At 38.5% G+C, this 25735-nt stretch overlaps 1 protein-coding gene across 2 annotated transcripts in view; it reads right to left on the minus strand.

Annotated features, from left to right (window-relative positions):
* The window catches only part of GRAMD2B (GRAM domain containing 2B), a 115738-nt gene extending 108193 nt beyond the window's left edge, over nucleotides 1-7545 (minus strand). For both annotated transcript variants that reach the window (XM_017501009.2, XM_017501010.2), the window contains exon 1: nucleotides 7294-7545. In XM_017501009.2, the coding sequence (XP_017356498.1) occupies nucleotides 7294-7418 (125 nt within the window). In that variant the 5' untranslated portion in view covers nucleotides 7419-7545. The remainder of the gene's footprint in view (nucleotides 1-7293) is intronic.
* Between the last annotated feature and the right edge of the window lie 18190 nt (nucleotides 7546-25735).

Raw genomic sequence — 25735 nt, forward strand, 5'->3', positions numbered from 1 at the left:
TTCCTGTTACCTGCCTACTTCATCTAAGCAATGCAGAGAATAACTGTAATCCATCTACCACAGTGAAAGGCCAGCAAGGTTTATAAAGTAATGCCTATAAAAAGTTCCCATGAGTAAGCTGAGAGTCCACTGTGCAAATAGAAGAGATGATTATTGTTACTGCTGGGCTACATATACAAGCACTCACTCATCACTTATGTGCTTCTTGGCAGGGCTTCCCAATTTGCCACATGTAGCTCCATGCTAGGTCTTCTGCATAATTACACAAGGAGGCCACTCCTAGAACCTTCAATTCAATTACATTTGCCTGGATTGGTTTTTTTTTAGACGGGGTTTCACCATGTTGGTCAGGCTGGTCTTGAACTCCTGACCTCAGGTGATCCGCTCGCCTTGGCCTCCAAAGTGCTTGGATTACAGGCGTGAGCCACCACGCCTGGCCTGGATTGGTTTTTATGAAACATGAAGCCTAAATAAATAATAAACATCTTTGGAGGTGAAAGCATATAAATGAACCCGATAGATTTTTTTATCTGTTCAAAAATCAAAAGCTTTTTAATGAAAGTAAGGACTTTACGCTGAATTCATCCAATATAAATTTCCATGAAATTTAAAACTTCACTTAAAAAGTAAGTCACAGAGTTTATTTCACTACCCTGCTACCTCCACTGGAGCCGGTACTGGTATCCATGACTGAGAGACCTGAAGATGGATTACAACACAGGACACTTTGCAGACACTCCTCAGTATCAGCCCAGAGCCTCATAGCTCTGCTGAGTGGCTACAGCCAGAAGAGAAATAATAATCACTGCAGTTTGGCTCTCAGGGAGCCCCGTCCCTAGGGGAATGAGGAGAGCACCACATCAAGGAATCACCCCATGGGACAAAAGAATCTGAACAGCAGCCCTTGAGCCCGATATCTTCCCTCTGACATTGTTTTCCCAAATGAGAAGGGACCAGAGAAACAATTCTGGTAATATGACAAAATGAGTTTTTTTTTAACACCCCAAAAAGACCATGTTAGTTCACGAGCAATGGATTCAAATCAGGAAGAAATCTCTGAATTGCCAGAAAAAGAATTCAGAAGGTCGATTATTAAGCTAATCCAGGAGCCTCTAGAGAAAGGTAAATACTAACTTAAAGAAATTTTTAAAATGTTACAGGATATGGCCTGAAAAATCTCCAGAGAAACAGATAGCATAAATAAAAACAATCACAACTTCTGGAAATGAAGGACACACTTAAGAAATACAAAATATACTGCAAAGTCTCAACAATAGAATCAAACAAGTAGAAGAAAGAACTTCAGAGCTTGAAGACAGGTTTTTTAATTAACTCAATCCAACAAAGACAAAGAATTTAAAAAATGAACAATACCTCCAAGAAGTTTGGGATTACGTTAAACAACCAAACCTAATAATAATTGGGTTCCTGAGACAGAAGAGAAATCTGAAAGTTTGGAAAACATATTTGAGGGAATGACCGAGGAAAACTTCCCTGGCCTTGCTAGAGGTCTAGACATCCAAATACAGGAAGCTCAAAGAACATGTGGGAAATTCATTACAAAAAGATCATTGACTAGGCACATAGTCATCAGGTTATCTAAAGTCAAGATGAAGGAAAGAATCTTGAGAGCTGTGAGTCAAACGTATCAAGTAACCAATAAAGGAAAACCTTTCAGATTAACAGCAGATTTCTCAGCATAAACCCTAAAGCTAGAGGGGAGTCCTATCTTTAGCCTCCTTAAGACAATTAATTATTATTATGAGCCAAGAATTTTGTACCCAGTGGAATTAAGCTTCATAAATGAAGGAAAGATAAAGTCTTTTTCAGACAAACAAATGCAGAATTTACCAGTACCAAGCCAATACTACAAGAACTGCTAAAGGAACTCTAAATCTTGAAACAAATCCTCAAAATACACCAAAATAGAACCGCCTTAAAGCATAAATCTCACAGGACCTATACAACAATAACACAATACACAATGAAAAAACACCAAGGTATTCAGGCAACAAATAGCACAATGAATAGAATAGCACCTCACATCGCAATACTAATGTTGAACGTAAATGGCCTAAATGCTCCAGTTAAAAGATACAGAATGGCAGAATGGATAAGATATCACCAATCAAGTCTCTGCTGTCTTTAAGAGACTCACCTAACACATAAGGACTCACATAAACCCAAGGTAAAGGAGTGGAAAAAGATATTCCGTGCAAATGAACATCGGAAGTGGGCAGGAGTAGCTATTTTTGTATCAGACAAAACAAACTTTAAAGCAACAGCAGTTAAAATAGACAAAGAGGGACATTATATAATGATACAAGGACTAGTTGAACAGAAAAATATCACCCTAATACCAAAACTAGGAAAGGACATAACAAAAAGAGAAAACTACAGACCAATTTCCCTGATGAACATAGATGCAAAAATCCTCAACGAAATACTAGCTGACTGAATCCAACAGTATATCAAAAAGATAATTCACCATGAGCAAATGGGTTTCATACCAGCGATGCAGGGGTGATTTAACATCCACAAGTCAATAAATGTGATTCACCACACAAACATAATTAAAAACAAAAATCATATGATCGTCTCAATAGATGCAGAAAAAACATTTGACAAAATACAGTATCCCTTTATGATTAAAACCTTCAGCCAAACTGGCATGCAAGGGGCATAGTTTAAGGTAATAAAAGCCATCTATGACAAACCCACAGCCAACATTATACTGAACAGGGAGAAGCTGAAAGCATTCCCCCGAGAACTGGAACAAGACAAGGATGCCCACTGTCACCACTTCTATTCAACATAGTACTGAAAGTCCTAGCCAGAGCAATCAGAAAATAGAAAGAAATAAAGAGCATCCAAATTGGTAAAGAGGAAGTCAGACTGTCACTCTTTGCCTGTGATATGATTGTATACCTAGAAAACCCTAAAGACTCATCCAAGAAGCTCCTAACACAGATCAATGAAGTCAGCCAAGTTTCCAGATACAAAATTAATGTACACAAATTAGTAGCTTTGCTATACACCAACAGTGACCAAGCTGAGAATCAATAGCTGCAAAAACAAAACAAAAAAAAAAACCCCACAAACACACACCCACACACCCACCACTACCCAGGAGTGGGTAATATGGTGCTCTTATGAATTAACTGTCTGATATACTCTATGATATTTTCTTATAATTTTTAGCTTATACTCATTGATCTCTTCATGTGACAACAGCTTCATAATATTTTCAGTAAAGAGAAAAGAAGGTGGTTTAGTTTTTTTCTCTTGAAAAAAATCTTACCTTTTTATTGATAGGTTAAAGATTTCTGGCCGGGCATGGTGGCTCATGCCTTTAATCCCAGTACTTTGGGAGACTGAGGCAGTCAGATCACTTAAGGTCAGGAGTTTGAGACCATCCTGGATAACATGGTGAAGCCCCATCTCTACTAAATACAAAAATTAGCTGGGCATGGTGGTGGGTGCCTGTAATCCCAGCTACTTGGGAGGCTGAGGCAGGAGAATCAGTTGAGCCCTGGAGGTAGGGGTTGCAGTGAGCTGAGATTGCACCATTGCACTCCAGCCTGGGTGACAGAATGAGACTCCTTCTCAAAAAAAAAAATTTTTTTTTTCTTTCAAATGCAAACTCTGTTTTGATAATGTCATGATAATCTACTATGTGACACATACACAAATACAGTGGCTGTTTTTAGTATTTCTTTGGGGTTGTGCCTTATAAACACAAGAATTCTGATAAAGTCTACTATGCACAATTATCAAAAAGGAAAAAGAATAAGGCTGGTATAATTATATCAGCTGCACTATCAAGTATATAGTCCTAATAGGAGAGAACTGTCTTGACGAGGCAATAAAAAAATAGAATCTACCACTTTATGTATTTATATATCTGATGATTTCTATACCTGATGATTAGAAAAATTTGTCAGAAACTATTTTCTGGCTCTGTACATTTCAAGCTCATGTTCTTTTCCACCACCTACACACTTCTGATGCATGGCACCCTGTTCATATCATGATCCAATCTGTGGGTCTGTACCATGCCCCAGAGCAGTGTATATTGGCTGGCGGGTGGCGGTATAGCCATTCCTATGCCATACAGCCAGTGATAACTTATGTGCACATAGAAATGAAGGCAAATCCCATAAATAGATTCTATGAATACCAAACTAAATGTATCTCTGAACAACTTCCCCTTAGGTCCGAATGCCAAAAATGCCTTTGGCTACATACCTGAGTGGAGGAAAAGTGTGACAGAGGGAAAATTGGAGTGGAGAGAGGCGGAAATTATAATTGCAGTTAAAACACTATCTGCAAATTTTTCAAGAACGTAGGACTGTCTGAAGACCTTACTAGTGGCCCTCCCAGGGCTTTGGACTGTAGAAGCTGTTTCGTAAGTGAGGGTAGAAGCTTAAGCTGCATTGGCTTTGTAATAAATACATCCTGATGGTAATACGTAATTATAAGTGGTTCATACAGAATTTTGTGCCTGCCGACAATTAAGAAAAGGCTGCTAGTTCTGAGAGACGGGGAGGGGCAGCGCCCAGGGAAGTTTCCAGAGCTGAAACTAGACCTTCACCAAATACTTCAAGATACACAAAGGTGCATCCTGAAAGCGTTTAGCAACTTTTGAGACTGTCAAAAGGAACTTCCAGCATGTTCAACAGCCTGGCAACTAGATAGAGCATGTGTATTGAGAAAATATTGAATGTTTTGTATAGGTATATGGTGGGGAAGTATCTGGTGAAGTTTCGAAAAGAGACTAGAGGTCCTTTTGCTCCTTGCAATGACGGCTGCTGGAGAAATTCTGCTGGGAAAATTCTAACTCTCCTAAGCAAGATGTAGCCTTGCTTGAATGCTCAGACAATGGGAAATAACCCACAAGTGGGCCAAAGTGCTCTTTTAAAGCGAACGTCACATTAAGACACTTTCCTAGTCTACATCCTCAGTGGCTTCCTGTCACAATTAGAATAGAATGCGAACCCCCCTCATCATCTGTTGATCTCTCTGATTTCATGGGTGCCACTCTCCCCAGGTTCCTCTAAGACTTCTTCCCTATCTTTCCTGCTGCAGGACAACCATATTTCTTCTCAGTCTTATGACGATTGGTTCTAAGCCATTCTAAATACCACTTCCTTGGAGAGTCCTTTACTTACCATCCCATCTAAATTACTTTTCTCTATCTTATTCTCTGCCTCAGCTTTGACTTGTTTCCTACAACACATATTAATTTTTCAATTATGTATTTATGTATGTACATATACATTCATTCATTGTTTTTTGCCTGTCTTCAACATTAAACTAATAATCTTTATGAGAGCAGGGACTAAGTCTATCTCACTCATGATTGTAACCTCTGTGTCTTCTACATAGACTGGCATATAATAGTTAATAAATTTTGTTGAATTGAGTGACTGAATAAAAACACTGTGTAAATTGTATCTGTGCCTATTTGAAGTGGCTTGTTGATTTGTAAGTACATTTTATTATCTCTAGCTCATGGAAAGGATAATGTGATACTAAAACAGCCACATAAATTCTCAATATTTATTTAGAAGGTAAAGGGAAGTGTTTACTTGGTCTTAGTTTTGACTCAAAGATTTAACCAATGTCTGCCTGAATGCTTCCACAAATTATTTTCAATGATTTTCTACACAATACATTAAATAGATCTTTCAACTAGACTAAAAGTCCTTCAATGCCTGAACTATTTAGAGATACCTCAAGTGTTTTTAGAATGGTTCCAATACACATTTTTAAAAACCACTTATAGGTGTTAACATAGAAATTGGTACTGAATACTCAAATATGCAGGTGACATAGGCTGGGTTGTTTTTTGCAAGAGGCTTGAATTTAGGTTGATGCAGGTTTTATTTTACTTTTATTCTATTTGTCTATAATTATGAAAGTCATATTTATTTTATTTCAATTATACTTTATATTTAATACTCATTTGTTTGTTGATATATTTTAATTTAATTTTTCCTGGTTAGAACTTGAGCTCCAAGGAAGAATTTGCATAACAGTCTACTTAAGAAATGGGTTCCACAAAGCAATTCGAGAGTCACTAGAAGCTTAGCAAAATAGAAAAATAATGTGTGAGTTTTACATTTTATTTTTTCTCTTTGTCTGTCATTGTTTGCCTAAGTTTTACATATTAAGTCACAGAATTATACCCTTGCTCAGCTACTAATGAAAGTAAGATAGACTCATTTTAATAATAGATAGAAAAATTAAGTAACTTGAAAATAGATATATTAAGAAACAATTTGCACACATTCACTTTTTTGGTTTCTAAAACTTCTTTTTAAAAGTAATTTATTTTCATAACCTGACATTCTGATATGTGAATGCAATTAAATACAATGGAATTTCTTTGTTCTCTATTAAATTTTTAAAAGCTATAATTTAAAGTACTTATTGTATAAATGATTTAAAACAATTAAAAAATAAAATAATGATTATGTTTAACTCTTGAATTTCTGGATATGGTGCTGTAAAAAATTAAAGTTTGGGTGTGGGGGTTATTCTGAGAAGTTTACATGAATGCTACCTTAAAGTTTACATGAAAATTGGATGAAAAAACTTTTTGAATATGTAATTTCCACTTTTAATTTCTACATTCTAAAATTTTCTAGATGATTATAATGAGACAAAATGAATAAAGCATTGAAAAATAAATGTTCATTAAAAAAGTAATTATTAGAGTGGTGTTGATATGGATATGAATGTGTTGATTTGGATATTGGTGTTTACAGCTAAAATGAATATGTTCTGAATTGGCCGAAACTGCTATATATCACTATGCAGTAAATGCTTGAACCAGAGCACAGTTGGTGCTATTTTAAATTTAAATTGGAAAGGCAAAAAGAAGGCAATTATCTTAATATTTTAATAATAATTATTTTAATAATAGTTCATGTAATTTTGAAACCAAAGTAGATTTGGGATTCAATGATTTGTTTTCACATCCTATGAACCTGAGAGTAAGCCAAGAACTGAGGAATTGCACAGCGGCCAGTTATCCAGTATTAAGAAAGTACTAAAGAAGGCACTAAAAATTATTTTCCCTTAATAGTAGTACTAGTTCTATTTGCTCAGACGATTACATTCTTTATTACATACCCCCTTCAGATCCACTGGTCGGGATGCCTAGGCTACACCTCCTCCCATGGCGGATCTCTCCCTCTGGGAATGAGAAAGGAGCTCTCCAAGGATCACCAGGTGGGTAGCTGAGGTCACCAGGGGGACAGACGGGGATGGCCAGGCTGTACCCACCTGAGGAACACTGAGCTGGGGCTGTCTGTGGAGCTGCGTGAGGCCTCCACGTTGGCCTTCTGTGGGCTGTCCGGAGCCTCAAATCGGAACACCGTGTCACTGGAAGGCAGCCTTTTCTTCACCATTGTGCGCTTATCAATCCCCAAGTCAAGGAATAACCTTAAAAGCTCATTTCCGAGTCTCCCAAATAATACAAAAATCTCTGCATTTCAGCTTTGCACAGTCCTTGCATTGCAGGAAGCTCTTTCTTCACATGACTCCTAATCTAGCTGAGGCTATTTTTTTTTTTTAAAGTCAGTTAATGAGTAACTCATCAGTGTGACACAGGGTGGTTTTCATCCTACCTATATTTGCTCTAAAGAAGAAATAAACATGTTTGGGAAATTCAACTTTGAGTTCACTCAGATGAACACCACTAAATCTGAATTTAATCCGAAAAGCATGGAAAAGTAAACACCTAAACAAAACAAAACAAAGCAATGAGGTGGAGAGGCTGGCAGCATCTAAACATTAAAAGCAGGATGCTCTTTCTAACCACCGGAGCCTGACCACCAGGGTGAGAAATGTGGATGTGCTTTATGCCTGTACCCACACAGGAAATAACCAACCCACTGTGCGTGTTGCAGTCAATGGTTTACAGGACGCACAGGAGTTTCAAGGCCGCATTCCCTGGCCCTTGGGACCCGAAGCATTCTGGAGTTCTTATGGAAGTGACATGCACAAAGTGAAGGGAAACTCAACCTTCAGTTTGCATGTTTTGCTGGGTTACAGGAGGTTGTGACTTGTCCCCAAACAACAACAACAAATACAAACTAACAAACAGTAGGAGGTGAGAGTTTGAGTTTGCCTCTGTTGCTTGCTGGTTGGGCAACCAGAGGTGATCCCAACTCTGCTCTGTTTGATATCTGTCGTGTTGATTTCACAGGATTAGGATGAAATACATAGGAGGATGTATAATAGAGATTTGCAATATGTGTCATTATTGTCACCTAGATATGCATTTTGCTAACAAATAAGTTCAGAAAATGAGCTTCTTCATGTGACAAATGTTCATGCACAAAGAAAACATCAGTGTCCCTCCACCCTCGTTACTGGCACCAGCGAAGGATTTGTTCCGCAGGAGCTATGCTCTTTCTCCTTGTTCCCCTTGTCATTAGTCAGCAACATTGCAGAATGGCTGGCTTAAGAAAAGTACACAGTTTCTGATTGTGGAAGAGAGCAAAGTTTCCTGGGAAATCAAACCAAACCTTTAGCCTTGGGCTCATTAGCATTTTACTCTAACCAACTGATAACCTGGCAGGGGCAGGTCCGTGCTGCTCTGTGTGCTGTTACTAACCCTAAGACCACTTTTGAAATTAGACAAAGTGAGCCTTTCAGTGGTATTATATTATTTTGGACAATATTTTCCTGGTGCCTAATAGGGTGACCAACTTATCCTGGTTTGTGCTGGGTTTTGTTGGTTTAAGCACTGCCTTAAATTCCAGGAAGCTTTTAATGCTGGGCAAACTGAGGCAGGTGGTCACCCTAGTACTGCTGAGCACCCTCATGCTTAAGTTCTGAGGGTGCGCTGCCCACAGCTTTCCTCCCTCTCCTTCCTTGACAGAGCATGATCTATATTTCTCTTTCCTCTCTTATCTCTGTGCTGAAATTGTGTTGAAATCCTGTTGGAGACATTAAATAAGCTGTTATACTAAAATGCTGAATTAAACCAGTCACCATACCTCATATAATAGCAACAACCTGCATGGGGGTTTCTCTTCCTTGTACATAACAAGCTGATGTCCCATTGAGAAAAGCAAATCATATCTTTCACTTATATGACTCTACTCAACATTAGTGAAAGTTATGACCAGCTCACAACTTTGTGCCCTAACGTTTTTAAAATACACTGTTGTTTTGGTTTACAAAACAAATGTATACGCATTGTAAACATTTTGAAAATAAACAAAATATAAAGAAGAAAAAAAATCGCCTGTAATCCTCAGCCCACAGAAATAATCACAATGGATACTTTATCACCATCAAAATTATGTTTTACTCTAAAGGATTATGAAAATCATTTGGTAATTCTGAAAGTAGATCCAATATTCACTAAATATGGTCATTGTTTTCAAGAGGCCTTACCCTTCAAAGTGAGCAACAGACACCTCTTCTCTGTTCCCCTTCCACAGCTGGAGCACCAGGGGCCACAGTAGTGGAAACAGACTCAAAGGCATGTTTGGAGAATTTTATGAAACAGATCTCAGAAAGATTTGTTTGGGAATGAACATACCACCGGTCAAGATGTTTTTGAGATTAGTTCAGAAACTGGGTGATAGAAGATAGAGAGGATGAGGTTTTAGAACCAATGGAGCCTTTAGAATGCATGTACTTACAGTACTTCCTGTTATAGATCTATCACTAGAGGGGATAGGTTACCTGAATAGTTACTGGCAGAGCTAGGGTTACCTCCTAATTCACTTTTCACTCCTGACCTAATAATCTAGATCCTCTTTACACCATGCTGCTTTGTAGAATTCCTCCCTGTTGTGACTCTTGAGAGAATGAAAACATACCAGCAACAGCCCACCTGTGTTAAATATTGTCTTTGTACGGGATAAGAGAGGGAAGCGATCCCACAACCTACACTTTCATTTTCTACTGCTATTGTGTGAAGTAATTACATAAAGTTTACTCTGAGGCATTGGCTGTGTTAGGTTCCCTCATTAATCCAATTATAATATTTCAAAATTTCCACAATTCTCTCAACTTCAGGAATTTCCTCCCCATGGTTTGCAATTAGATCCAGACTCAGTACATCCTTTGTTTAAAAAATGCAGACTCTTTCTGTTTGTATTCTTACTGTGCTGCTTAATAGCTGAGAGATTTGAAAATCTCTATGTTTTAGTTTTCTAAACTGTAAAATGGGAATAACAGTAACTACCAAATAGATTTGTTAAGAAAGTATATTAATATTTGTAAAGACTTTAAATATTGCCTGGAATATAATAAGCATTTAGCAAATTTTATATTTATTTTCACCAAATTTATAATAAATTCGTAAGGTCTTATTTAAAGTAACTATCTTTTTGGAGTTTTTAAAAAAGTTTTATTAAAATATAATTTACATAACACAAAGTTCACTTGTTCAGTGTATAATTCAGTGGTTTTAGTACATTTTCAGAATTGTGCAACCATCACCACCATCTAACTTTAGAAGTTTCATCACTCAAAGGAAGCCTTGTACCTGAGAGCAGTCCCTCCCCATCCTCCCTATTTTCTTCTTCCATTCTGCCCTAGGCAACCATCAACCTACTAATTTACTTTCTCTTTTTAGAGATGAGACATTTCTTATCTTATCTATATATATAGAGAAAGCACCTATTCTGGACATTTCATATATAAATGGGATCATACTGCCTGTGATCTTTTGTGACTGTCTTCTTTCACCTACAATGTTTTCAAAGTTCATCTCATTTTGTGACCAAAAATATTCTGTTGTATGGATATACCACATTGTATTTATCCATTATTTAGTTGATGGAGATTTGGATTGTTTTCACTTTTTGGCTATTAAAAATAATGCTGTTATAGACATTTGTATACAAGTTTTGGTGCAAACACATGTTTTCAATTCTCTTTATTGTATATCTAGGAGTGAAATTGCTATATTTAACTTTTTGAGAAACTGCCAAACTGTTTTCTAAAATGGTAGTAACATTTTACATTTCTGACTAGCAATGGATGAGAGTTCTAGTTTCTCCACATGCTTGCCAATACTTCTTTTTGTTTTTGCTTTTGATATGGCCATTCGAGTGGCGTAAGTGGTGTTGTATTGTGGTTTTGACTTGCATTTTCCTAGTGACTAATGATGCCGAGCATCTTTGGATGTCCCTATTGGCCATTTGTATATTCTCTTTGGAGAAAAATCCATTCAAATCCTTTGCCCCATTTTAAAAATTGAGTTGTCTTTTTATTATTGACTTGTGTACTTTATATATTGTGGCTACAAGTTCCTTAAAATATATGATTTGCAAATATAGTCTCTCATTTCATAGGATGTCACTTCACTTTCTTCATGGTGTTCTTTGAAGCACCAAAGAAAGTTTTTCATTTTGGTAGAGTCCAATTTATCAATCTTCTCTTTTATCACTTGTGATTTGGTGTTGTGCCTAAGAAATAATTGCTCAACCCAATGATTATTTACTCATATGTTTATTAAGATTTTTATAGTTTTAGCTGTTATGTAAGTATAAAATCTATGATCTAGATTGAATTATATTTGTGTATGTTGTAAGGTAGGGGTCCAACTTTATTCCTTGAATATTATCCTGGCACTATTGTTGAAAATGCTATTCTTTTCCCATTGGATTATCTTGCACACTTTGTTGGAAATTAATTAACCATAAATGTTGGTTTATTAAAGTGTTGATTTCTTGATAACTATTTTAAACAATATAAATAGAAACTTACTCAGAATTAATTCATTTGATCACCTCTGTTCCTTTTGAAGATCTTATGTTTTTATCCTTTTCTATGTATGTCTACGTAAGTCCAAGGCCAGGACTTTTGATACTTTTCCTTAATTCTTCTTGATAATCCTGAAATCATGATTTTCTAGGTAGTTGTTTACTTCACCTGTTTGTAATTATGGCAACAACAAAGAACACTAATAATGATGGTTGTCAACAAAATCTTAAGGCATTTAGAAGGCGGGTACATGAACTGAAAGACAGGTACAGTGAAAGTCTCATATACTATTATATAATACTTTGTCTGTGTTGCTGTTGATTATACATATTTCTTCAATTTAGCATTCATTCTGCAATTTTTTAAAACAAAAATTTGAAGTGTAGCAAGGCCAGACCAAATTCAGGATTTTCAGGAATGGATGATGAGGATTAGAGGGAATTTATTTGTTGTGCAATTTCTATGTATCTGGCATTTTACATGTAGAAACTTATTCAATCCTCCTAATAATGCTAAGAAATATATTTGTTTTTTACCATTTTGGAAATAAGAAAACTGAAGCTCAAGAGAAACTGTTTCTTTTCCTAGTTGACACATTCAGTTAAATGGTAGCAGAGGTCGGATTCCAATGCAGGTTCGCAGAATCCAAAGCCCAGGCTCTTTCCCTGAAAGGAAAAGAGATCCTAATTTTCTCACCCATTTATAGTTTATGTTATGTTTTCAGTTCCCATCATGCCTCATACACAATGTTTATCTTCACAGTGTTTATGTGTACCCTCCACATGTCTTTCTGAAGACATTCTATTTATTGCCCCGGCTCTGGGCTAAGCCTAGTAACCCTCCAATACAATTATTTATTCTCTGAAGATAAGATTACTTGAGGAATTTTAAAGCACTTACAGTCAGAATGATAGAGGAATTTTTAAACAAATTAAACAGCTCTACATATACTTTTTACTCTGCTAGCAGTTGTACAAAATTTACAGTAAAAAAGGAAACCCCAAAATACCAAAAACCTAACCCATAGTGCCTGCTTACAAGGAACTCATAAAACCTAACCCAAACCCAAACCTACCTTTCTAGATTAAAAGGAACTTAAAACCGAGATGTAGAGAGTTGACACGGCAAGTGTGACTTGATGTAAGTATCTTACAATCCTAGTTTTCCTGAGTTGAAAGGGGAAATACTGAGTTCTCCTGAACACATTGAGTCTTAGATTGCAACTGTACCTTTCAAGCCACTCCTAGCATTGCTCATTGTCCTCTCCACTTGAATTTCCCTTTACAGCTTGAGTGACGGGACAAACCTCAGACTTCCAGTTTTATGCAATACATCTAAAAGCAAAATGTACTTGTTTCAGAGGTTTCTGAAGACATTGCAGTATGTGGGATTATTCTTGCTTTTGCTCAAGCCCCTGATGACAAACAAGGAAAATGCCCCCAGTGGGCAACCAAAGACATTCTCCATGTGGATTCACTCTGTTCTTAAGATACCAAAAGGTCTTTTCCACTGCAGAAGCCACACTCTACTCCCAAGTGGTCTTTCCAGGTCTGAGACCTGGCACTTAGAATTCCAGGTCTGGATCCACGGGCTTCACTTCTCTCCCCTGGAACATACTCTTCCAGGGCATGAGCTGTGCTTGGAATGCTTGCTGAATGCTCCTCTTTGCTTTTAGGGCTTGCTTTCTTCTTGTCATCTTCTAGAGGCCAGCTAATCTTCAAGAAACTGGGGAGTACCAGGAAGGAACTTTGTATTTACACCAGATCTGCCCAACAGCAGCTCTTTGGGCCAATTGGCCCCCTCTTCCCTCTCAACTGCTATCTCGGAAGGTTTCTCTTTCAGATTCTGCTTGGAGAGACGGGACCAGCCACATTTGAAACCCACAGGTGTGAGACAGCAAATGACCACAGAGGCATTCTATGTGACTTTTAAGATAACGTTACATCTAATGATGTCTTTGCCTTAAAAGCTTCGTCTTTTTTTTTTTTTTTTTTTGAGACGGAGTTTCGCTCTTGTTACCCAGGCTGGAGTGCAATGGCGCGATCTCGGCTCACCGCAACCTCCGCCTCCTGGGTTCAGGCAATTCTCCTGCCTCAGCCTCCTGAGTACCTGGGATTACAGGCACGCGCCACCATGCCCAGCTAATTTTTTCTATTTTTAGTAGAGACGGGGTTTCACCATGTTGACCAGGATGGTCTCGATCTCTTGACCTCGTGATCCACCCGCCTCGGCCTCCCAAAGTGCTGGGATTACAGGCGTGAGCCACCGCGCCCGGCCCTAAAAGCTTCGTCTTATCTTGATGTTGATTTGGAGTCACATCACTGACCCTTTTCATGATGACGTATGTCTTTCCCCAAGCCTGATGCCTTTCTTCACTTTAGAAGACAGTGATTGTGTGTTACCTCAAAGGCTCCACCACAATTCACCCTAAATGGTCCTCAGCTGTCCTACAAGTTCATGACTATTCATTACATAAATTAAACAAACTCAACACAACTTTGGTATTCACTATTGAATGGTATGATCAGTGTCTCATATGTGCTTTCTGTGATCAGAATATATATTTCTCTTTAGAATATGTTTTGTGTCATACTCATTATGATTCTTTTCTCACTGTGTAGACTCAATGAATATTTAATGATGATAAACCTGTCATGCAGGAAAGCACATTCACAGAGTTGATCTTTCTCAAACTTCCTTCTTTTTAGCTGTTCTACCTTGTCACTAAGGCAGACAGTAACATTGCTCATTAATTAGAAGAATAATGAAACGACGTTAAAGTTTTTCTTTCTTTTTTTTTCTCTATCAAACAAAAACCTGATTGGCTGAACTCAAAGAATTAGTTTTAGGGACTTAATTCACTTTAAGACTATTGTAAAACAAAATGTACATTCAGAGATGATTTACTTGCATAGGAAATACTAAGGTAAAGATTTACAAATGAGAAGGAAGGGTACAATTTGCTTGAGTTCAAGACTAGGTAATAGAACAAGAGATAATCATGCAAAAGATTTTTAGAATGCAAACAACTTATAGTCTCTATTTTCCCTTTCCTATCCTTCCTTCCTATCCCTCCCTTCCTTCCTTCCTCTTTCTTTCTTTCCCTTCCTTCCTTCCTTCCTCTTTCCTTTCTTTCTTTTTCTTTCTTTCCCTCCCCCTTCCCTCCCTCCCTCCCTCCCTTCCTTCCTTGCTTACTTGCTTGTTTTTTGAGACAGAGTCTTGCTTTGTTGCCTAGCTGGAGTGTAGTGGCACAACCTTGGCTCACTGCAACCTCCACCTCCCAGGTTCAAGCAATTCTCCGGCATAGCTAGGATTACAGGCATGCATCACCACACCTGGCTAATTTTTGTATTTTTAGTAGAGACGGCGTTTTGTCATGTTGGCCAGGCAGGTCTCAAACTCCTGACGTCAAGTGGTCTGCCTTCCTAAGCCTCCCAAAATGTGGGATTACAGGTGTGAACCACTGCACCTGGCCCCTTTCCTATCCTTTCAATCAAAATTTGCCGTCAGGTTGTGATGGATTGAATGCATTGATAATCCCAGCTACATTAATGGCCTCTGTATATCCATAGCCTTTGCTTTATAGCTTTGTAGTTTTGTCCACTCTAAGTTGGGCTGGTCTTGTTACTTGCTTTGGCAAACAAAATGTGGCAGAAGTGATGCTGTGACAGTTCTGAGTCTAGACCTCAAGAAGCCTCGTGGGTTTCTACTCCTCTGGCTTCTCTGTGGTAACCATGACTACATGCCTGAATTAGAGGCAACCTCCACATGAGTCCACATGACACAGGGCTGAGTCATTCCGGCTGCGAAAGACCACCCAGCTCCCCAGTGACCTGGGAAGTCACCACAGACACAGGAGTGAGCTCAGCCAAAATCTAACTGATCTAGATCAGCAGAACTACCTAACAACCTGTAGACTTGTGAAAAATAGTAAATAGTTGTTTCAAACTGAGGTGTTGAGATGGATTTCTACACAGCAATAGCTAACTGCTTCAGATCCTGTATCCAAGTCACTAATATAGTAAGATGATTATAGCTCCAGGAGCAATTGCATTTTAACTGTTGCCAACTGCTTGAGCTAAATGAGGATAATTTTGAGAGGGTCTTCAGGTTCAGTTGGTCAGCAGGAGGAACTTAGGCAATACAGTGGATCTTCCTGATCAAAGCTTGATAAGCTTTAGAGGCCTGTATCATGAGAAATAGGAAAGGCAGCTTTAGGGTAGGGTAGATGTAGGTGATATCTATTAAAGATCTAAAGATTGTATTTGTTAATGCTACAAACTGCTGCCACCACAATCCCACTTCACCTCCCATTTCTCCTTCCATACTTCCACCTCCCTCCGTGGTCACCGGGCAAAGCTTGGAGTAGTACTCACCACCCAGCTCCTCTCAGGTCTACTGGAAGCCCTTCTTCTCGCCCTTCTAATGACTGCACTCCAGGTTTTTTCATTGAAGGGGCAATACACCTTTCGTGTGAGACACACTTGGCTTCCAATCTTGCCTTTTGCCTAACATGTTAAGGGCCCTTGGACGTGCTAAGGGTTTAGGGCCTGTGTAGTCCAGTTTTCTTCTCTGCGAAATGGTGATGAGAAAAGGCACTTGGCAAAGCTCTTTTTTTCTCTTTCCTGCTTAACTCTTCAAAGATACTTTCTGCTGATTTAGAAACTTTGCATTACAGGTCAAAGGTTTAACAAGTATTAACTTCCATTTTACTGCCTTTCTTAATAGCCAGATAAACGAAAGTTCAGAGATTTTACATCAGGTGAATGTATCCAAGGTCACACATATTATTGGATATGAGGCCATAAATACAGTAACCATTTGAATATTCAATTTGTGCCTTCTTCTTTTTTTTTTTAAAGGAAAAAAAATCTACCTCCTACTCCATATTGTGAACATGTAACAAAGTCATTCTTATAGGCAACTCTTTATAAACCACAGGGGTTTTGTTTCAGACAGAGGCACTTGACTGTTTTCTCTAGGTATCTTATCTACCTGAAAGCCCTGTATAGACGCCTCATAAACTCACCTTTTAGGGAAAGAGCAAAAGTAGGCTACTCAGAAGGAAACGCTGATGGGAAAGTTGGGGTAATGTTAGTAGTAATAAGTAACATAATAGTGATGGAATATTCTAGAAAAAAGAGATCCATGGTTGGTGTCAGAACACTTTACTAGGTGTGGAACTTTACACTTTTCTCCTTTGGCCTCAGTTTTCCTATATGTAAAGTGGGGGCTTGGGGTAAATGAATGCTTTCCTAAATTGTGGTCTGTGGACAATTTCTCTAGCCCGTGTGGAAGTTGGGAAATATTGCACACAATTTCTGTCCCTTAGAGGTCTCTGTGAAGATCTGCATTCAAGAAATCGATTCAATTTTATCAACCTAATAGAGATCATGAAAAACTGTTAACCTCCTATAGGAAGAATCTCCTTTTGGAAATGCAGAGGCAGATAATTCTTAAGACTTTCTCTGGATAGGAAGACATCTGAGCCAATAGAGAAATTTTAGTTTTATTGCAATTTACTGCAGAGTCCACTTTTACCAAGGAAGGAAATAGGGGAAGAAAAGGTAATATTTTATTGATTGCCTACCCTGCCAGGCAATGTCTTAGATATTTTATACGTATCTCTTATTTACTCCTTGCAATAACTGTATGAAGTATTATTATTCTCACCAATATTGATTTTAACCATATCACTTAAACAAAAATAACCACTGACCCAGCTACTTGGGAGGCCGAGGTGGAAGGATCACTTGAGTCCAGGAGTTCAAGGCTGCCATGAGCTATGATCACACCATTGCACTCCAGGCTGGGCAACAGAGTGAGCCCTTTCTTAAATAAATAAATAAGAAAAATCACTGAAGGCTTATTGAGAGTAACAATGCAACATCAATGTAGAGTAAGTGGGATCAGTCCTAGATGCTCCTCCATCTCCATATTCTCTCAGTGATATATTCATCCTATAGCTTTAAATGCTTTTTATGTGCTAATGATGCCCAAGTCTTATAATTCCCCTTTTACTTCTCCCTATTAAATAAACATCTCAAACTTACGTGACCAAAGTAGAATTTTATTCATAGCTCTCCTCCAGAATTGTTCTTGTCCCATTTTACCCTTCTGATATGGTTTGGCTGTGTCTCCACCCAAATCTCTCATTGAATTGTAATAATCCCCACGTGTCGAAAGCAGGGCCAGGTGGACATAATTGAACGTTGAAGGCAGATTCCCTCATGCTGTTTCTCGTGGTAGCAAATAAGTCTCAGGAGAGCTGATGGTTTTATAAATGGGAGTTCCCATGCACACGCTGTCTTGCCTGCCACCACGTAAGACTTTACTTTGTTACTCATTTGTCTTCCACTGTGATTGTGAGGCCTCCCCAGCCATGTGGAACTGTGAGTCAATTCAAACTCTTTCCTTTATAAATTACCCACTCTTGGGTATGTCTTTATTGGCAATGTAAGAACAGACTAATATACCTTCTCAGTAAAGACTTCCTCAACCACCTGGTTGATCAAACAGCAATTTAGGTGTTGTTGATTTCTCTCATGCTTTGTCCCCCACATGCAGTCCATCAAGAAACCTTATCAGCTATGCCTTCAGAACACATCCAGAATTTTACTGCTTCTCACCACTGGTATTCATATTACTAGTCCAAGCTGCCATCTGTTATCTAGACCATTGCAGCAGTATTCCAATTGCTCTCTCTTTCCACCTGTGTCACCTCTACACTCAGGAGCCAGGATGATCTTAAAAAAAAAATTACAAAAGCAAAAATAAGAAAAAGAAAAAAACTGTTACCCTTCCCTTTAAAACCTCCTAATTTTCTATTTCACTAAATTGCAACCTCTGGCCCTGCTCAGGTCTTTGCCCACATCGCCAACCTCATTTAGCTCCTTACATTGGCTTTCTTCCTAATGTGCAACATACCAGGCTTGTTTCTACCCCTGGATCTTTGCACCTCCTCTGCCCTCTGACTATATAGCTTGAGTTCTGGCTTTTCTTGTCATCATTCAACTTCAACTCAAAAGTCACCTTCTCAGGGAGACTCCGCTGACTACAATGTCAAAAATAATCCCAGCTTGTGCAGAAAATATTACATCTCTCTGCTTTCTTAAGTAAGAGTTATCACTTTATCATTATTTTTTTCCTGTACATTTCTAACAGCTAGAATGCAAATTCATGAGAGTTCATTTATTTTTTTGCTTTGTTCAATCCAGTATCTCTACACCAGCGTGTGTCACGGTGCCTGGTACATATAGTTTCTCAATAGATATTTGTAGAATTGGTATGGTTTGAATGTTTTTCCTTTAAAATTCAGGGGTTGCCAGTGTGATAACAGGTGAAGCCTTTAAGAGTTGATGAGGCCACGAGGGCTTCTCCCTCATTAGTGTGATTAAGATCCTTATAAAAGAGGCTTCATGACCCATTTAGTTAGCTTGCCTCTCTTCCTCCTTCTGTGTGAGGATTTGGCCAAAAAGCCCACACCAGACGCCAGCGCCCTGATCTTTCCCAGCCTCCAGAATGGTGAGAAAATTAATTTTTGTTTTTTCATGAATTGCCCAGTCTCAGGTACTTTGTTATAGCAGCACAAAGAGGCTAAGACAAGGATTAATCAAATGTTATTTGTCTTGCTTGGCTTTTTAGCCATTTCTATCCAATACACATTTTAAAATAAACATATGTGAGGATAAACAATGCCTTGGAGCAGATTTCAAACACATAAACTCTTCAGAAAAACTTTGACATGAGAGTATCATCTGCACAGGATTTTCTAATATGCAAAACTCTTAACAGAGGATGAAGAAAGGATAAAACAGTTAAAGAAATTGTCACATACCACTGAGGCAGTGTAATTTAAGGGTAAACTGATACTATTTAATAATGTGATTTATTAATTTACTGATATACCAACTAGTTTTGGTTTCTGGGAAAGGACAGGAATCAAAAACACAAATGGCTAAATATGGCTTTTAGGAACTGGTCACCCCATTCTTTCTTACCCAAACACTCATTGCCAATAAGGCCACCACTTACAGTGGATTTTTCTCTCTAAATATCTGCATGGAGAAAGTAAAAGACTGAGGGAGAGTACTGACACAACCTCCCAAGATCCCTTCAGAACAAGCCTGCCTGCTATAATCAAAATCCAAGGAGAAGCTGCTAAACTGACACCGAACAAAGATATCTATTTTGCTGTGATGTAACCCTTTCCTAGAAGTTGGGGAGAGGTGGAAGGGAAGTGGGTAAGAAGGAAAATGAACACACTGTATACTCAAAGGAAAATGGATATTGTACCAGAATGTTCTGTCTTTATATTGCTGGCACCATCTAGTGGATGCTGAATCTGAATTTAGAGACCAGTAACTTTCTGAAATGGTGGTTCTCAAACATTCTTAGTATGCTTCAGAATTGCACAGAACTTGTAAGAATACCCTACACCTGTACGTTCTGATTCAATAGGCTTGATGTGAGACTTGGGCACCAGAGTGGTTTTTTTTTTTTTTTCCCTTTAAATCTTCCCAGGTGATTATGTTTTAGCTGATTTTGAAATTCAAAACTCTTTGGAAGTTAGCCTTTTATTGTTTGTATGATATTCCCTCTTTTTTCCCCCTGGTAAAAATATTTATACAGTATATTTATATTGTAAAATCAAAGTGAACTGTGAGCAACACTTTAGAAGTTTCTCTAAGAATTAAATGACTTATTCAAGTCAAAATGATGTGTGTGGGTGTGAACTGGGGGGGGGGGTGGAGTTGTATAGCCCCAAACTTATGATGCAAATCAATGCTCAAATCAGCCAATATCCAACTAAACATGACGAACGTCATTTGTAATCTGCCTAATTTCAGGTGTCGTCTTCCAATTGCTCATTATCTTCTATCCATTGACTTTAACAACTTAAACTTTTTAACTTCTCATTTTGAACTATTACAGGAGTTACTTCATGATTTAAAAGTTGCAAACAAAGAATTCTTATTTTGTCATTCATCCATATCCAACTATAGTATAATTATCAAAATTAGAAAACTAACATTGATAGAATGCTACGGCTTCATCCACAGACCTTGTTAAACATTTTCAGCTGTCTCTTTCTAGGCTGCAATTCAACCCAGGGGCCATGTTGTATTTTATAGTGTGACTATAACGTTTCCTTAGTCTCTCCAATCAAACAGTTCCTTGGTCTTGAGGAGTACTGGACATTTAGTTTCTTAGAATATTCCTCAATTTGGGTTTTCTAATGTTTCCTACTGATTAAATTTAAGCTTTGTGTCTTTGGTAAGATCACCACAATGATAATGCTTGTGTTCTCAGTGCATCAAATCAAGAAGCACATGTCAATTTCTTATTGATTTAAATTTTGATCACTTGGGGTTATAGAGGCTTCTTGGGTTGTTCTCTTAGAAAACAATCCTATATCAGGTGGTTTTAGAGGAGATGTTTGATTGTCTTGTGGTTAGTTTGTCTTGGGAAGACACAGTCCGCAGATAAACTGAGATAACATTGTCTGAAAAGATGATTTATGGAGATCCAGGGTTTGCATAAACACTTAGCTCCAGGATGCCTGGGCACTTCCTAGGAGACTTTTTATATCAGACTTTCTGTGGATTCCTAAGGAAATGGGTTTTGATGTATGACCTTAGACGGGGAGCAGCAGGTACAGCTGGCACATGGATTCACAAATGCTTGACTGGCCCTCTGATTTCAGCTGTGATTATACTGGTCAATTTTCTGCAGGCTTCCACTTATTTCTAGCTGACACTGTCTCACTTCCAGTGCTTCATCTAATACCTCAGGTGTTTCTTTAGTTCTATAAGGGACTTTCTAGGCCATGGCACATGCCCAGAGGTATGAATATCTGGGAACAACCCTTAATCATTGGAGTATGGGGGCCAACGGTTAAATACTCCTCTACTTCTCCTAAGTCAGGCAGAGCCTAATTATTTAGGTTATGAATACTAGGCTCAGGGTTTTATCCCGTGGACAGAGGTGTGCTTGAGTGGAAGAGTGGTGGCAGGGAGAATGTTAATTGGGATCCTAGCCACTTGAGTAACATGGAAGTTAGGTTGATTTGGGAAGCAAATAGGGGCAGGAACAGATAACCAGGAGTCAACTACCGTTGTTTTGATTAGAAATAATTGGGCCCAAACCTGGTAGAAAGGAGCTATAGAAATTTAAAGATGGAGACCTGACAGTGTGACCAGGTGACAGGAGCAGGGCTGTGGGGGTGTGTCAAAGATGCTTACTGTTCCCCGACTGCGTGTGTTTTCCCAGGTCCTTGGACCTCATTCACCCAAGAATGGGGAGGGGGCCTTGGTGGTGAGGTGAGCTCATTCAAATAAATATCAGACCCAAAGAGCTTTGCAGAAAAGTGATTTATTAGGCAAAGAGAGAGAAAGAAATGGAGCAAGAGCTCCCATGCTGTTGTGGGAGGGAATCCAGAGATGAAGTCAGCACAGGTAAAGAGAGAAGGTTCCCACCCTGCCGTGGGAGGGGATCCCAGGGAGGTGAATCCCTATAGATAATGGAGTAGGGGGAATTTAACCCTGGAGTTACTCCCGCCCCATTCAAGTTCTTGTCCAGTGAGAGGAGCTTTTCCAAACTTCCTCTGGAGTGATTAATCTTCAACTCAGATATAGGATTGGTTGCTTGGCCAGCAATCAAATTCTCTTCCCTTGGAGCTTTTGGAGGGCCTTCTAAACAAAGGACTCTCACCTAGCCCACGTGGGAAAGTTAGACTAAGAACTCTTAAGTTCCAGATGGGGAGGTAGATGGAGACGTGGCACTGGGAAGTTCTTGCCTTTGAAACCACTCCCCTTGTGGACCTGGGAAGAGAAGTTAACATAGTCCCTCAATAGTAAAACCTCAACTATACTAATACAATTCTGTTACTGAGTTAGTGTGTTTGGTAGCCAATGAAATGGACTCTGCCTCAGTTATTTCTTGCTATATAACAAACTCTCCCAAATTTAGTGGCTTAAATTGACAATTTGTTCACAAAGTTGGGCAGGGCTCAGTTAGACAATGATGTTGCTGTTCTTACTGGTATATTCAAATAATAACTGTTATTAGAAGATTGTGCTGTGGTCTGAATATGTCCCCCAAAATTCATGTGCTGGAAACTTAACCCCCAATGCAACAGTGCTGGGAAGGGCAGCCTTTTGGGATGTATTTGGCAGAACCCTGATGAGTTAATGCTGTTATAGAAAAAGCTTGTGGGAGTAGATTTGTTCTTTGTCCTCCTGCTAAGGGAGGACACAGCATTTCTTCCCTCTGGGGATGCAGCATTCAAAGCACCTTCTTGGAAGCAGTGAGCAGCCCTCATCAGATGCTGGCCCCTTGATCTTGGTCTTCCCAGCCTCCAGAATTGAGACACTTCTGTTCTTGATACTCTGTCTGTAATATGTGATAGCAGCACAAATGGACTAACACAGGTTGGTTGGGGCCTTCAGAGTGTGTTCCACCTGATCTCTCCCTGCCATGGCGTCAGGTCCAGAGGGCAGGAACAAAGTTGCAGGCTTGATGCCCCAGCTCAGAAGTCACACGACATCACTTCTGACTTATTCTATCGGTCCAAACAATCATGAGGCCAGCTCACATTCATATGGTGGGGAAATACTCTATCTCTTGATGGGAGGAGCTAATACAATTCATGACCACTTTAAATTTATTACGGTATATCTTGGTAGCTGATGAAATGAACTTTTGCAATCCTCTTATCTGGGTTTGGATTTATAACTAGAATTCAAATAGCTAGGTGCTGACAAACCACTCCTTCCTCTTACTAATACCCTGGTAAATATTCCAACAACCCTATTCTTGTTCCTGTTAAATATTTAAAGCCAGGACATTTGAACTCCATTGTAGGCTTTAATCTCCCGTAAGTAGAAGAATGTAGAGGAATGCTTGAATTCTTAGAATATTTTACAGAGCCACTGAAACTAATATCTTTAAAAAAAAAAAAACTGAATGTACTTCAAATGAGTTGTTCTATAAAACTAAAGTTTTTTTCTTTTTTTTTTTTTTTTTTTTTTTTTTTTGTAAATCTGGGCTTCTTTTTTTTCCCCCCCAGGAAGAAAAAAAAGAATAAAGGCAATTATATTTTCAGAATATGTAATCAGTGTTTATGGGACAGTTTTGATAATTGCTTTAATAAATATCTTCATAACAGAATAAAAACTTAAGTGCTAGTATTATGAAATATTGGTAAAAATATTAGTGCCTTAAATATCAGCTAGTAACAATAGTAACTTAGAAAGTTTCATAAAGTGGCAGCTCATTGAAGTATCAAACTTACAAAGCATCAAACTTAAAATGATACTATCCTTCAGATATTCCCTGTATAGTTGGATGTTACCCTCGATCTGGAGGACTTTTGATAGTATTAATACAAGAAATCATGTTTTAAAGGGGCAGCAACAGAATGTTAATGTCCTTTCCTATGAGGGATGGTTTGGTCGTGTATATACAATGCGTGGAAGGCTGTGGCAAAACCTGATACCTAAGCAGGGCACTGCCTTCAGAACACTTAGGGCTCTAAAGCCTGAATTACAGAGGCAAAAAAAAAAAAATGTTTTACTGAAGAGATGAGAACAAAGACTGCCTAAATCAAAACCTTTTTGGAAGGCTGTCTTATTTTCCTTGGAGCCAAGATCCCGGATCAGTTCTGGGTATTTCTAAGATAGCCTTTCTGATTTATCCCAGAGTTCTTTTTAGTTTCATTTTTGATAATTGTACATATTTATGGGGGATAATGTGATGTTTTGATATGCTTATGCATTGTAGAATGATCAAATCAGGCAAATTAACATATCCGTAGAGCTTTTTACCATTCTTCTTCTCTCCTGAAACAGCTGCTTCTTAGCAGTTGACTTCAGGCTGTGTCGAGAGGTGGTTTTATTTACTTTTTGCTCTTTTGATTAACGCTTTTATATTCTAACACTGAGATCCATGCGTCTCAAAGCATTTTCCTCAGAACCCTTGTTTGCTTAGATGCTCTTGAAACAAAAATTCTATATAGCCATGACAATGCACAAATCATTGACACATGTAAAAACAAAGATGGATCTCACACACATGATGTATGGAAAAGAAATCAGATACAAAAGAGTACACACTTTATGTAAAGCTCAAAACAGGCAAAACTAATCTATAGTTAAAGCAGAATGGAGGTTGTTTTGGGTGAGGGGTAAGCTGGGGAGTGAGCACAAATGGGGCTTTTGTGTGCTGTTTATGGTCTGAGTACTGGTTGCTTTGGTAGGCTTGCTTTGTGAAAGTTTATTGAGCTGTAGGCTGATTTGTGCACTTCTCTTCTTTGTTACAGCTCATTAAGGAGTAGGACAATACAGAACAAATGGTTCTTACTGACTTTCAAGTGAAATCTGAGATTGGGTATCTCTAGAGGTTTGTTAAGGAAAAAACTGTTAGGCTGGCAACATTTGTTTTTTTTTCCACATTCACTTTATTGCAGTGTTGATTTGGGTTTCAGTCTCCATGTAAACCAGTAAGGGGTCAAACATCCAACAGATGAGTGGCAATCGGCAACAGAACAGAAACAGCAAAACAAAACAAAATGCCATCAACATTGCAGTGCTGTAGGATTGCATTTGCTTGAAAAAATCATGTTCCACTAAGCCAGAAAAAGCTGCCACTATAAGGCGTTGCTCCCAAGAAGACTTATGAGGAAAGTGAAAGCTAAACATTGATATCACTGAAGCCAATGTTATCTAGACATGTTCTTTATTTTCCCCTGGAAATACCATCTAGGATTATGTCACGAGGTATCTCTTGAAGAAAAGTTTTAAGCAGAAAAGTTGAATATTTCTTAGAAGAGGGTGGGAAAATGGAAGTCATATAGTATGGAAGTAAAAAAATTAATATTTCCTATTTGCCAAAATGCACGTTTGAATGTTTTGTGTTCTTGGCCTCAAAATTGCTAGTAGATTTGTCTTTGCCCAGGAGGCTGCATTGGGTAGACTTTTTATTATCTTCCGTG

Source organism: Cebus imitator, unplaced genomic scaffold (genome assembly GCF_001604975.1).
Source record: "Cebus imitator isolate Cc_AM_T3 unplaced genomic scaffold, Cebus_imitator-1.0 Scaffold275, whole genome shotgun sequence".
Taxonomy (NCBI): Eukaryota; Metazoa; Chordata; class Mammalia; order Primates; family Cebidae; genus Cebus; species Cebus imitator.